Here is a 15757-nt window from a genome sequence, read left to right as displayed (position 1 = left end):
TTTAAATGAAGACCAAAAAGCCCATTTTGATTTCCTCTTTCTGTAGCCCAGGTGTTTCCCAATCCTGGTCTTAGGGATCCAAAGAGAGGCACGTTTTTGGTTTCGCCCCTGTACTAACACACCTGACTGAAATCGAATGCTTGATAATGATGATGATGATGTTGATTAGTGGAATGAAGTTGTGAGTGCTACGGTAAACACAACAATGTATACCCCTTTTGGTCCCCAGGACCAGGATTGAGAAACAATGAGTGGTGTGAGGCAGCTTGATGTACCAGTACACCCCCTGGACAGGACACTGGTCTATCTCCTGTTACTGTAGTGAGGCAGCTTGATGTACCAGTACACCCCCTGGACAGGACACTGGTCTATCTCCTGTTTCTGTAGGGTGAGGCAGCTTGATGTACCAGCACACCCCCTGGACAGGACACTAGTCTATCTCCTGTTACTGTAGGGTGAGGCACCTTGATGTACCAGTACACCCACTGGACAGGACACTAGTCTGTCTCCTGTTTCTGTAGGGTGAGGCAGCTTGATGTACCAGTACACCCCCTGGACAGGACACTAGTCTATCTCCTGTTACTGTAGTGAGGCAGCTTGATGTACCAGCACACCCCCTGGACAGGACACTGGTCTATCTCCTGTTACTGTAGTGAGGCAGCTTGATGTACCAGTACACCCTCTGGACAGGACACTAGTCTATCTCCTGTTTCTGTAGGGTGAGGCACCTTGATGTACCAGTACACCCCCTGGACAGGACACTAGTCTATCTCCTGTTACTGTAGGGTGAGGCACCTTGATGTACCAGTACACCCACTGGACAGGACACTAGTCTATCTCCTGTCTCTGTAGGGTGAGGCAGCTTGATGTACCAGTACACCCACTGGACAGGACACTAGTCTGTCTCCTGTCTCTGTAGGGTGAGGCAGCTTGATGTACCAGTATGACCCCTGGACAGGACACTAGTCTATCTCCTGTTTCTGTAGGGTGAGGCAGCTTGATGTACCAGTATGACCCCTGGACAGGACACTAGTCTATCTCCTGTTTCTGTAGGGTGAGGCAGCTTGATGTACCAGTATGACCCCTGGACAGGACACTAGTCTATCTCCTGTTTCTGTAAGGTGAGGCAGCTTGATGTACCAGTACACCCTCTGGACAGGACACTAGTCTATCTCCTGTTTCTGTAGGGTGAGGCAGCTTGATGTATCAGTACACCCCCTGGACAGGACACTAGTCTATCTCCTGTTTCTGTAGGGTGAGGCAGCTTGATGTACCAGTACACCCCCTGGACAGGACACTAGTCTATCTCCTGTCTCTGTAGGGTGAGGCAGCTTGATGTACCAGTACACCCCCTGGACAGGACACTAGTCTATCTCCTGTTTCTGTATGGTGAGGCAGCTTGATGTACAGTACACCCCCTGGACAGGACACTAGTCTATCTCCTGTTTCTGTATGGTGAGGCAGCTTGATGTACCAGTACACCCCCTGGACAGGACACTAGTCTATCTCCTGTTACTGTAGGGTGAGGCAGCATGATGTACAGTACACCCCCTGGACAGGACACTAGTCTATCTCCTGTTTCTGTATGGTGAGGCAGCTTGATGTACAGTACACCCCCTGGACAGGACACTAGTCTATCTCCTGTTTCTGTAGGGTGAGGCAGCTTGATGTACCAGTATGACCCCTGGACAGGACACTAGTCTATCTCCTGTTTCTGTAGGGTGAGGCAGCTTGATGTATCAGTACACCCCCTGGACAGGACACTAGTCTATCTCCTGTCTCTGTAGGGTGAGGCAGCTTGATGTACCAGTACACCCTCTGGACAGGACACTAGTCTGTCTCCTGTTTCTGTAGGGTGAGGCAGCTTGATGTACCAGTATGACCCCTGGACAGGACACTAGTCTATCTCCTGTTTCTGTAGGGTGAGGCAGCTTGATGTACCAGTACACCCTCTGGACAGGACACTAGTCTGTCTCCTGTTTCTGTAGGGTGAGGCAGCTTGATGTACCAGTATGACCCCTGGACAGGACACTAGTCTATCTCCTGTTTCTGTAGGGTGAGGCAGCTTGATGTATCAGTACACCCCCTGGACATGACACTAGTCTATCTCCTGTCTCTGTAGGGTGAGGCAGCTTGATGTACCAGTACACCCACTGGACAGGACACTAGTCTGTCTCCTGTTTCTGTGGGGTGAGGCAGCTTGATGTACCAGTACACCCCCTGGACAGGACACTGTTTCTGTAGCGTGAGGCAGCTTGATGTACCAGTACACCCACTGGACAGGACAATAGTCTGTCTCCTGTTTCTGTGGTGTGAGGCAGCTTGATGTACCAGTACACCCCCTGGACAGGACACTAGTCTGTCTCCTGTCTCTGTAGGGTGAGGCAGCTTGATGTACCAGTACACCCCCTGGAAAGATGCTGTCACTGATAACAAGTTACATTTTATTGGAGAACTCAATATCTTCCCATGATAATCTTCTGAGTTGTGCTCACAATCCATTTACGCACAAACACACACACACTCTCTCTCTCTCTCTCTCTCTCCTCTCTCTCTCTCCACTCTCTCACACACACAGGCACGCAGGCTCTCTCTCGCCCTTTCTCTCACACGTTCACACACACACAGTGTCTATAAACGTGTGTAATTGTCATTAGTCAGTTACGCAAGCAACTCTTATCTTATGCTGTACAAACAATCCGCTGGTCCATTCTCAAAAACCTCATAAAATGTAGCCTACTGGTTAATCTTAGTGGTCAGATTAAATAAATTCACAACTGAGTTAGGAAATAGGACACACACAAACAAACACACACTCTGCCATAAGCACGCGCGCACGCACGCACACACACACCTGGATTCAGTCCAAGGCGTGTTATAGAGCAGCTATCTTTTCATGTATGTTGTCGTGTGTTGAATTGGATTGAATCCCAGCCCCAGCACAGGGGCCTGAAGGCAACACCCACATTGAGTTTACTGTAACAATGGAGAGAAATGGAAGGTCCTCAACCAACAGTAACAATGAAGAGAAGTGGAAGGTCCTCAACCAACAGTAACAATGGAGAGAGGTGGAAGGTCCTCAACCAACAGTAACAATGGAGAGAAGTGGAAGGTCCTCAACCAACAATAACAATGGAGAGAGGTGGAAGGTCCTCAACCAACAGTAACAATGGAGAGAGGTGGAAGGTCCTCAACCAACAGTAACAATGGAGAGAGGTGGAAGGTCCTCAACCAACAGTAACAATGGAGAGAGGTGGAAGGTCCTCAACCAACAGTAACAATGGAGAGAGGTGGAAGGTCCTCAACCAACAGTAACAATGGAGAGAGGTGGAAGGTCCTCAACCAACAGTAACAATGGAGAGAGGTGGAAGGTCCTCAACCAACAGTAACAATGGAGAGAGGTGGAAGGTCCTCAACCAACAGTAACAATGGAGAGAGGTGGAAGGTCCTCAACCAACAGTAACAATGGAGAGAGGTGGAAGGTCCTCAACCAACAGTTACAATGAAGAGAGGTGGAAGGTCCTCAACCAACAGTAACAATGGAGAGAAGTGGAAGGTCCTCAACCAACAGTAACAATGGAGAGAGGTGGAAGGTCCTCAACCAACAGTAACAATGGAGAGAGGTGGAAGGTCCTCAACCAACAGTAACAATGGAGAGACATGGACGGTCCTCAACCAACAGTAACAATGGAGAGAGGTGGAAGGTCCTCAACCAACAGTAACAATGGAGAGAGGTGGAAGGTCCTCAACCAACAGTAACAATGGAGAGAGGTGGAAGGTCCTCAACCAACAGTAACAATGGAGAGAGGTGGAAGGTCCTCAACCAACAGTAACAATGGAGAGAGGTGGAAGGTCCTCAACCAACAGTAACAATGGAGAGAGGTGGAAGGTCCTCAACCAACAGTAACAATGGAGAGAGGTGGAAGGTCCTCAACCAACAGTAACAATGGAGAGAGGTGGAAGGTCCTCAACCAACAGTAACAATGGAGAGAGGTGGAAGGTCCTCAACCAACAGTAACAATGGAGAGAGGTGGAAGGTCCTCAACCAACAGTTACAATGAAGAGAGGTGGAAGGTCCTCAACCAACAGTAACAATGGAGAGAAGTGGAAGGTCCTCAACCAACAGTAACAATGGAGAGAGGTGGAAGGTCCTCAACCAACAGTAACAATGGAGAGAGGTGGAAGGTCCTCAACCAACAGTAACAATGGAGAGACATGGACGGTCCTCAACCAACAGTAACAATGGTGAGAGGTGGAAGGTCCTCAACCAACAGTAACAATGGAGAGAAGAGGAAGGTCCTCAACCAACAGTAACAATGGAGAGAAGTGGAAGGTCCTCAACCAACAGTAACAATGGAGAGAGGTGGAAGGTCCTCAACCAACAGTAACAATGGAGAGAAATGGAAGGTCCTCAACCAACAGTAACAATGGAGAGAGGTGGAAGGTCCTCAACCAACAGTAACAATGGAGAGAAATGGAAGGTCCTCAACCAACAGTAACAATGGAGAGAGGTGGAAGGTCCTCAACCAACAGTAACAATGGAGAGAGGTGGAAGGTCCTCAACCAACAGTAACAATGGAGAGAGGTGGAAGGTCCTCAACCAACAGTAACAATGGAGAGAAGTGGAAGGTCCTCAACCAACAGTAACAATGGAGAGAGGAGGAAGGTCCTCAACCAACAATAACAATGGAGAGAGGTGGAAGGTCCTCAACCAACAGTAACAATGGAGAGAAGTGGAAGGTCCTCAACCAACAGTAACAATGGAGAGAGGAGGAAGGTCCTCAACCAACAGTAACAATGGAGAGAGGTGGAAGGTCCTCAACCAACAGTAACAATGGAGAGAGGTGGAAGGTCCTCAACCAACAGTAACAATGAAGAGAAGTGGAAGGTCCTCAACCAACAGTAACAATGGAGAGAGGTGGAAGGTCCTCAACCAACAGTAACAATGGAGAGAGGAGGAAGGTCCTCAACCAACAGTAACAATGGAGAGAGGTGGAAGGTCCTCAACCAACAGTAACAATGGAGAGAGGTGGAAGGTCCTCAACCAACAGTAACAATGGAGAGAAGTGGAAGGTCCTCAACCAACAGTAACAATGGAGAGAAGTGGAAGGTCCTCAACCAACAGTAACAATGGAGAGAGGTGGAAGGTCCTCAACCAACAGTAACAATGGAGTCATAAGAAAGGAGCATCATAAACTACTACTCAGACTGTCATGGTCATTCTGAAGTATTTCATTGTGTTCTTCTACAGCGGAACTTAAACAGCACTATTTCAATACACCAATCAGTCTTCCTGCTTTGGTAAAACAACCTAGGAAGTGTTCAGTACATTAACTAAATACATATCATGAATGTCACTTGTCTTTAAAAAGTTTAGCCAGTTTTCCCAAAATCCTCTATGGTCAATTAGTCCCCCGTTGTTCTGCCTTTTGTAAATATGTGTTTAACCTGCCTTACAATAAATATAGACATGTTTATTTCTATGTTTACAACCTGTTAAATAGACAATCAATAGACAATGAGCATCATCATACAGAGTTATTTATTGACATCATCAAATCACAGCATACACACACAGCAACTCAGGTTTGGGGAAATGATCAGTCCTAAAACAATGCAAGTCTATGTGTATACAACATACGCAGTACAATGAAATCACACTGTAGTGCATCAATTCATTACTTAGAATCTGAACATACACACACAGCAACTCAGGTTTGGTTGGAACTTGCAATGATTTGAGGAAATGATCAGTCCTACAACAATGCAAGTCTATGTGTATACAGCATACACAGTACAATGAAATCACACTGTAGTGCAGAAATTCATTACTAGAATCAAAGTATTTCTGTGCCCTTGAAAGTTACACTGGGCTGTAGGTTGGGATGGAGATCAGGGGAGTAGTGCAGGAGGGAACCCATCCTTCATATGCTGGGGGTCCCAAGGCTCACTCCAGACTCTGGCCCCCTGCCATCCGTCATATGCTGGGGGTCCCAAGGCTCACTCCAGGCTCTGGGCCCCTGGGGGCCAAAGAGAATCTGACTGTTAGAGAGGAAACACACCAGAACGACAGTTCCTCTGACCAGACCATCATTTTCCTGATCATTTCCCAAAGAATCTACATGTTGAATCTGTGAAATAGCCACCGTTCTCTGGCACCCAGCAGGTGGTCGCTAAAACACAGCTTGGCGACAGCAGTCAGCTACTTATTGCCTAAAGCCTAGGTGGTATATTACCTTATGAACTAAACTTGAATGAAATACTCACAGCTGATTGGCCCGATGGCTATGGGCTTGAGGAGGACAGTATCAGACACAGAGCGAGATTTCCTTCCAGAGCACACCTGTAGAGAGAAAGAGACCAACCACTACGTCAGAGAGACCAACCACTAAGTCAGAGAGACCAACCATTACGTCAGAGAGACCAAGCACTACGTCAGAGAGACCAACCACTACGTCAGAGAGACCAAGCACTACGTCAGAGAGACCAACCACTACGTCAGAGAGACCAACCACTACGTCAGAGAGACCAAGCACTACGTCAGAGAGACCAACCACTACGTCAGAGAGACCAAGCACTACGTCAGAGAGACCTAGCACTGCATCATAGAGACTAAACACAAAAGTCAAAGAGTCAGAGAGAGACTGTGGAGGAGTTGAGGACTCACTGGAGTGCAGGAGGAGCTCCTCTGGTCACACAGGCTGAGGCTGCAGTGCAGGAAGAAGTAACGGTAGTCCACCTGCAACGCAGCAGAGAAGCGAGCCCTGAGGGACGAGCCGCTTTCCTCCACGGTCACCTGGGTACGATTTGTAGGACACCTGGGAGAAGAGCCAAGAAACAGCAAAGGGTTCAAGGCATGCACGGCTACACAGACCGTACACAGCAACAAACATACCATACTTCACACACAAAACAAACACACATAGACATGCAAACAGCTGATGAATAGAGTCATGGACCTGTCCTGAATCATGTAGGTCCGCGGGAGATTATCAGGGTTGGGGGATTGGTTGGCATAGCAGTCCCTTAGAACAACAACAAAACGCTCCATCCCGGACTCCTCTACGGACACGCCCACGCGCAGAGTGGAACCAATCGGCAGGAGGACTTCACCAGCTGGGTAAGACTCTGTGTAGTTTGAGTTACGATACAGAAACATGGAGGCTCTGGCCTTGGCACCGACTCCAACAGCTCCACGACTATTCCTATCAAGAGGTGAACATGAAGCCAAATGACATCAGATATTAGACAGTTTGATAACTTCAGATATCAAAGTTATTACAAAAAAACGTGTGAACAAATCTTTTATTATTGAACCTTTATTTAACTAGGCAAGTCAGTTAAGAACAAATTCTTATTTACAATGACGGCCTACACCAGCCAAACACGGACGACGCTGGGACAATTGTGCGCCACCCTATGGGACTCCCAATCACAGCCGGTTGTGATACAGCCTGGATTTGAAACAGGGTGTCTGCAGTGACGCCTCTAGCCCTGCTTAGACCGCTGCTCCACCCGGGAGCCCCCCTTAAGACTTCCAAACACTTATTATATATCTTCATGTAGGTGTTTCATGTATAACAATATCTTCAATTGGAAACCAGAAGACAGAATTATTCGAAAACAGTTTGATTTCGTAATGACTGTTCTGTCAGAATAAACTTAATAAACATTCTGTGTATTTTCTCACAGTAGGTAGGGTCTGATGGCCACATTCAGACTGCTCTCTGTCCCCAGAGGATAGACACAGGAGAGAGGAAAGCTCACGGGTCGGGAGAGAGAGTCGTTCCTCCCATCTACTGGATAAACAAATAAGCTGTTGGAGTAGACAGCATGGGTGGTGTTAGTCTGAAATAGAAGAAAAGTGTTCACAGTTAAATTAATACTCAGGTCTTATACACAGACCTACTAACATTAAGGTCTTATACACAGACCTACTAACATTAAGGTCTTATACACAGACCTACTAACATTAAGGTCTTATACACAGACCTACTAACATTAAGGTCTTATACACAGACCTACTAACATTAAGGTCTTATACACAGACCTACTAACATTAAGGATCAGTTATAGTCTAAACTCTTCCAGTGTTGAACAACCTCCAGTCAGACATTGAGGTAACGTGTTCTCACCTCCAGAGTGTTTCCACAGCGTCCCTCCCTGCGCTCCACCTGGTACCACACCGTGCCGTTACGATCCTCGTGGGCGGAGCACCTAGAGTCGGCCAGGTGAGCTGTGGAAGCGTTCAGACCAGCGGCCCTCAGGTTAGCCCTGTTTAGACCCACCTGTATCATGCTCTGCCCACACACCACCTCTGGGGCCATGATAGGAGGATTGGTGGTGGTAACAGTTATCCGAGGTGGTGTAGGTGTAGGGGCTGTTATAAAAGGTAGATAGAGAGGGGGAGTAGAGAAAGAATGAAAGAGAGGAAGAGAGAAAAACAAGAGAATACAAAATGATGTCAGCCAGGTGTCAAGAGCGAATAGTGCTGCAGGAACACGTTCCTCCACTACACTGGTATTCTGTTGTGGAATAGTCTCCCACTGCCTATCAAACTGTCCCAGTCCCGGGGGGTTAAAGGATAGGTCAGAGTTCATCTTTGGACAAAGTTGAGTAGCTCTTAATGTGACTGCATTAATGCCTCTGCTACATCAGAAAAGTGAAGGCACAGGTCTGGCTCCCGAGGCCATCTTAGCTGTTAGAGTTTTTGTTGATAATGATAATAGATTTATTCATGTCCATGAGGACAAAATGAACGGATCAGAACAGGTTGACTGTATTTTCATATTCCTGCATCTATTTGTTGTAGTTATTTATTGACTATATGCTGTGTTGTTTTCTCAGTGTTGTATGTATTCCATCAGAAGTTGGAAAACGTTGGAAATGGATTTGACCCCCGGTCTGTAACTCAGTGCATCTTTTCCCCAATAAGTCAATCAATCACTGAGGAGTACGATGTGTTTTTCTTAACACTCACCTTTCCTCTCACACCTCCAGGTGATCTTATCCTCACTCCTACAGGTGTCATCATCTCTACAGGTAGAACACACCTTGGTGTTGACGTCTGGAACAGCAGAGGGGAGGAGGGTTCATGGATTTGCTGTGACTAGGACACACTCAGGTTATACGACTGATGTACAACACTACGGTTGTGAAACCACAGCTGAGTTGCACAAAAATGTTTACGCAACCGTTGTGGAGTGTCTAAAGTCTCTCTTGACATACTGTCAATATATATACAGAGACTTGGTTCTGGGTTCAGAGAGTGAATTGGACACCTTGGAACATTCTTAATGTCTTTAAGAAACAGTGACAAGGACATTATGATGGTACATACCTGCACAGTAGGCCAAGTGGCAGCCTGTTGCAGGAACCAACTTGTAGACATAGTAGTTTCCATAGCAGGCTTTGACATGGATGGGAGTTTCTTTGAAGAAGCAGCAGTTACCAGACCAGCTCCCACAGACACCCCTCTGAACCACCCTGTCTGACAGCTGGGGATGGGGATCCGTGAGCCACAGGGGGGCGTGGGTTCCACACATGTTAATCTCCACACACCTTTCTGGCATCTGAACGCTGGTGTGCCCCAGGAACAGGCGATACCAGCCCTGAAAGTTGATGCTCTGGTCACAGTGTAAGCCCCCATTAACCTGGTTGTTGTTGTTGGTGGTGGAACGCCAGTCGTCATTCAGTGCGGTGTAGTTCTGGCAGGGGTCTGCACAGCGAAGTGTTCCACCAACACTGATACAGTCCTGTCCCACTGGACACTGTGTGCCCCCACAGCTAAACTGGATAGATTTGGCAACAATCACACCTGCGAAAACAACCCCCCCCCCCATGAAAACGTATGATATCCCTGGGCTCTGGTCAAAGGTAGTGCACTATACAATCATTAGGAAGCCATTTTGCATGCAACCCAATGTCTCTCTCTCCAGAGTTGAAACTCTGGCAATAAAGAGAACGAGGGTGATATCTACATCCTGAACTTGAGAATAAGGCTAAAATAATGAATACAGTGTGTCACACCCTGATCTGGTTCACCTGTTCTTGTGATTGTCTCCACCCCCAACAGGTGTCGCTTATTATCCCTGGTGTATATATCCCTGTGTTTCCTGTCTCTCTGTACCAGTGTATATATCCCTGTGTTTCCTGTCTCTCTGTGCCAGTGTATATATCCCTGTGTTTCCTGTCTCTCTGTACCAGTGTATATATCCCTGTGTTTCCTGTCTCTCTGTACCAGTGTATATATCCCTGTGTTTCCTGTCTCTCTGTACCAGTGTATATATCCCTGTGTTTCCTGTCTCTCTGTACCAGTGTATATATCCCTGTGTTTCCTGTCTCTCTGTACCAGTGTATATATCCCTGTGTTTCCTGTCTCTCTGTACCAGTGTATATATCCCTGTGTTTGCTGTCTCTCTGTACCAGTGTATATATCCCTGTGTTTCCTGTCTCTCTGTACCAGTGTATATATCCCTGTGTTTCCTGTCTCTCTGTGCCAGTGTATATATCCCTGTGTTTCCTGTCTCTCTGTGCCAGTGTATATATCCCTGTGTTTCCTGTCTCTCTGTACCAGTGTATATATCCCTGTGTTTCCTGTCTCTCTGTACCAGTGTATATATCCCTGTGTTTCCTGTCTCTCTGTACCAGTGTATATATCCCTGTGTTTCCTGTCTCTCTGTACCAGTGTATATATCCCTGTGTTTCCTGTCTCTCTGTACCAGTGTATATATCCCTGTGTTTCCTGTCTCTCTGTGCCAGTGTATATATCCCTGTGTTTCCTGTCTCTCTGTACCAGTGTATATATCCCTGTGTTTCCTGTCTCTCTGTGCCAGTGTATATATCCCTGTGTTTCCTGTCTCTCTGTACCAGTGTATATATCCCTGTGTTTCCTGTCTCTCTGTACCAGTGTATATATCCTGTGTTTCCTGTCTCTCTGTGCCAGTGTATATATCCCTGTGTTTCCTGTCTCTCTGTACCAGTGTATATATCCCTGTGTTTCCTGTCTCTCTGTACCAGTGTATATATCCTGTGTTTCCTGTCTCTCTGTGCCAGTGTATATATCCCTGTGTTTCCTGTCTCTCTGTGCCAGTTCGTCTTGTATGTGTTGTTCCCGTACTTCTTTTGCTATTCTCCTTTTTCTAGTCCTCCCGGTTTTGACCCTTGCCTGTTTTCTGGACTCCGTACCTGCCTGCCTGACCGTTCTGCCTGCCCTGACCTCGATCCTGCCTGCCACTCTGTACCCCTTTTGGATTGTTCAAAAAAATATCAAAGACTTAAACCATCTGCCACCGGTGTCTGCATCTGTGTCTCGCCTTGTGCCCTTATACAGTGAGATAAAGGAATGAGAGACCTGCACACGGAACGTTGCTGTTTTGGCTGCGGGAATAAAGCACTGGGGAGCAACAATATTCTGAGTGAAGCTCTCATTCCGTTACCTAAACGGGAATAAGCCAATCAACCCTTTACCTGAGTTGTCTGCAGTAACATGCTTAAAGAACAGGAGCATCATCAGAACACCCGATGACATCATTCTGTTCAGCTTCTCTTCAGATCAGACACACGACTGAAAGAAATGATACAAAGAAGAAGTGTAAAAATGTGAATTCACTGAGGAGCAAAGTGAGGGGGGCAGTGGAAACGTGTCTCAAACAGTATTGATGAATATACCAACAATGTGATAAACAGCATCACTCTCAGAGCTTGTCAAAGGTTAAAACACAGTCAGGTTGAGTAAGTAGCGTCATCACACTCCAAAGCCATTGTAATACAGTTGAAGTCGGAGGTTTACATACACCTTAGCCAAAGACATTTAAACTCAGTTTTTCACAATTCCTGACATTTAATCCTAGTAAATATTCCCTGTCTTAGGTCAGTTAGGATCACCACTATTTTGAGAATGTGAAATGTCAGAATAATAGCTGAGAGAATGATTTATTTCAGCTTTTATTTCTTTCATCACATTCCCAGTGGGTCAGAAGTTTACATACACTCAATTAGTACTTGGTAGCGTTGCCTTTAAATTGTTTAACTTGGGTCAAACGTTTTGGGTAGCCTTCCACAACCTTTCCACAATAAGTTGGGTGAATTTTGGCCCATTCCTCCTGACAGAGCTGGTGTAACCGAGTCAGGTTTGTAGGCCTTCTTGCTCGCACACGCTTTTTCAGTTATGCCCACAAATTGTCGATAAGATTGAGGTCAGGGCTTGTGATGGACACTCCAATAACTTGACTTTGTTGTCCTTAAGCCATTTTGCCACAACTTTGGAAGTATGCTTGGGGTAATTGTCCATTTGGAAGACCCATTTGTGACCAAGCTTTAACTTCTTGACTGATGTCTTGAGATGTTGCTTCAATATATCCACATAATTTCCCTCCGCCATCTATTTTGTGAAGTGCATCATTCCCCCCTGCAGCAAAGCACCCCCACAACATGATGCTGCCACCCCCGTGCTTCACAGTTGGGATGGGGTTCTTCGGCTTGCAAGCGACCCCGTTTTCCTCCAAACATAACGATGGTCATTATGGCCAAACAGTTCTATACAGGTAAACCTTCAAGTGACTCAAATAATGTCAATTAGACTATCAGAAGCTTCTAAAGCCATGACATCATTTTCTGGAATTTTCCAAGCTGTTTAAAGGCACAGTCAACTTAGTGTATGTAAACTTCTGACCCACTGGAATTGTGATACAGTGAATTATAAGTGAAATAATCTGTCTGTAAAGAATTACTTGTGTCATGCACAAAGTAGATGTCCTAACCGACATGCCAAAACTATAGTTTGTTAACAATACATTTGTGGAGTGGTTGAAAAATGAGTTTTAATGACTCCAACATAAGTGTAGTTAAACTTCCGACTTCAACTGTATGTTACGCAAACATAAACTACATTATAAACCGGGTGGTTCGAACCCTGAATTCTGATTGGCTGAAAGCCATGGTATATCAATCAATCAATCAGCATTTATAAAGCCATTTTTACATCAGCCGATGTCACAAATGGCTATACCACGTGTATGACAAAACATGTATTTTTGCTGCTCTAATTACGTTGGTAACCAGTTTATAAAAGCAATAAGCCACCTCGTGGGTTTGTGATATTTGGCCAATACACCAAGGCTAAGGGCTGTGTCCAGGCACTCCGTGTTGCGTCGTGCTTAACAACAGCCCTTGGATGTGGTATATTGGCCATATACCACACCTCCTCGTTATTGCTTAATTATATTATTGAAATCATATTTTGGTTAGGACAAAGTGGATTCTTCTAGTTGAGAGAGAGCACTTACCTCTGTGAACTGATTTCAGTGACCTTCGATGTGACTGATTGGTTGTTAATTGTCTTCTCAGATATCTCTACAGATACAATACAGCATTAACCAAATACAGACACAGATATTCATGCTGTAGTACTGTAGTACTGTAATACTGAGGAAATGATAAAACCTACCTTTTTGTGATGATTTTGGTTACCACGGACACCTGTGGTACAACATTGCAAGGGGAGAGAGGGGTTTGATTTAGCTAATAACTCACTATTAACAGTCAAATCTTCCCCATATAACTGGCCCAGTCAATCAGGAGAGATTTCCTATTTGGGTGCCTTCAAAGCAGAAGTCGTGAAATGCATGTCTAACGCAGGGCTGGTAGAAACGCTGCTCTCTGTTCTCTGGAGTTGACGGAGGAGTCTTTATATCTTTCCTGACGGACAGCGCATCACAATCTCAGAAACAATAAAGTACATCTTACCAGTCTGGAGTGAGCCTTTGTTTGTGGTAGAAAGGAACCAAGCCTGCTTGATTTATATACATATGCCGAAGAGGGAAATGACTGTTTCAAATGGTAAAACGAATATTTGAAATTCAAATAAGAGCAAACATCTTCACACCTTGTCTGGGAAGGGAAGTAGATCAGAGTGACGTCTCTGGTGTGGTGCCATTAGGCGTGAACGACAAGCAAAGGTATAGAATTGATGTTTAAATGAGATTATTTGTGGATAAAAGTGGGTGAATGCAGCAGACCAATAGTCAGAGAATCTCTCTGTTGATTCAAGACAGAGAAAAGACAACAGCAAGTGTGATTTTCAGTGGGTGCTACTGTAAGGTACATTTATCAAAGTTCATTTTCAGCCTTGTAGACCATTACATATCTTGCAAAATATTCATCTTTGTTTGCTTAAATGTCTAATTTATCATTTTGTTTTCAAAGTTCTCTTAAAACATTTGCCTAAAACTTTGGGAAATTATTTTGTTGGATTGATGTATTGGTAACTTTGAGTATACATGTGTCATTGAAACTGAGGGGACAGACATCTCCCTGTCTCAAACCACACATTAGCATGTTGTTTAGTTCTAGTAAGTGGCCCATTATTTAATGCTTCTTTTTTTTTACCTCAGAATTCTGGAATGAAGAATCCACAAGCCCAACTCAGCATTCAGCACTGCAGAAAGCCAGAGCCTGTGGGTGTAGGGGACACCTGTTGTTTGGACTTGCCAAGCAGTTGCTCACACACACTGACCACGCTTGTGGAGAAACATCCTTGTCTGAGGAGTCTTTAAAATATATATTTTATTTATTTAACCAGGCAAGTCAGTTAAGAACAAATTCTTATTTACAATGATGGCCTTAAGAATAAATTCTTATTTACAATGACGGCCTTAAGAATAAATTCTTATTTACAATGACGGCCTTAAGAATAAATTCTTATTTACAATGACGGCCTTAAGAATAAATTCTTATTTACAATGACGGCCTTAAGAACAAATTATTATTTACAATGACGGCCTTAAGAATAAATTCTTATTTACAATGACGGCCTTAAGAATAAATTCTTATTTACAATGACGGCCTTAAGAATAAATTCTTATTTACAATGACGGCCTTAAGAATAAATTATTATTTACAACGACGGCCTTAAGAATAAATTATTATTTACAATGACGGCCTTAAGAACAAATTCTTATTTACAATGACGGCCTTAAGAACAAATTCTTATTTACAATGACGGCCTTAAGAATAAATTCTTATTTACAATGACGGCCTTAAGAATAAATTCTTATTTACAATGACGGCCTTAAGAATAAATTCTTATTTACAATGACGGCCTTAAGAATAAATTCTTATTTACAATGACGGCCTTAAGAATAAATTCTTATTTACAATGACGGCCTTAAGAATAAATTCTTATTTACAATGACGGCCTTAAGAATAAATTCTTATTTACAATGACGGCCTTAAGAATAAATTCTTATTTACAATGACGGCCTTAAGAATAAATTCTTATTTACAATGACGGCCTTAAGAATAAATTCTTATTTACAATGACGGCCTTAAGAATAAATTCTTATTTACAATGATGGCCTTAAGAATACATTCTTATTTACAATGACGGCCTTAAGAATAAATTCTTATTTACAATGACGGCCTTAAGAACAAATTCTTATTTACAATGACGGCCTTAAGAATAAATTCTTATTTACAATGACGGCCTTAAGAATAAATTCTTATTTACAATGACGGCCTTAAGAATAAATTCTTATTTACAATGACGGCCTTAAGAACAAATTCTTATTTACAATGACGGCCTACCCCGGACAACGCTGAGCCAATTGTGCGTCACCCTATGGGACTCCCAATCACGGTCGGATGTGATGCAGCCTGGATTTGAACCAGGGACTGCAGTGACGCCTCTTGCACTGAGATGCAGTGCCGTTTTAGTATAAGTATTGATGTGACATCGTTACATATAATTGGCTCATTT

At 44.4% G+C, this 15757-nt stretch overlaps 1 protein-coding gene across 1 annotated transcript; it reads right to left on the bottom strand.

Moving 5' to 3' along the window:
- Positions 1-5523: 5523 nt before the first annotated feature.
- LOC139568104 (uromodulin-like) lies at positions 5524-13842 on the bottom strand. Its single transcript, XM_071389799.1, has 12 exons — positions 13747-13842; positions 13448-13479; positions 13287-13353; positions 11470-11566; positions 9341-9817; positions 8981-9067; positions 8136-8380; positions 7691-7848; positions 6960-7205; positions 6668-6818; positions 6268-6343; positions 5524-6020 (listed from the first exon to the last, which is right to left on the bottom strand). Exons 4-12 carry the CDS (start codon positions 11531-11533, stop codon positions 6001-6003), a joined length of 1524 nt encoding a protein of 507 aa, XP_071245900.1. The 5' UTR covers positions 11534-11566; positions 13287-13353; positions 13448-13479; positions 13747-13842; the 3' UTR covers positions 5524-6000.
- Between the last annotated feature and the right edge of the window lie 1915 nt (positions 13843-15757).

Source organism: Salvelinus alpinus, chromosome 2 (genome assembly GCF_045679555.1).
Source record: "Salvelinus alpinus chromosome 2, SLU_Salpinus.1, whole genome shotgun sequence".
Classification (NCBI taxonomy): domain Eukaryota; kingdom Metazoa; phylum Chordata; class Actinopteri; order Salmoniformes; family Salmonidae; genus Salvelinus; species Salvelinus alpinus.
This window is presented reverse-complemented; position numbering and strand designations above follow the sequence as displayed.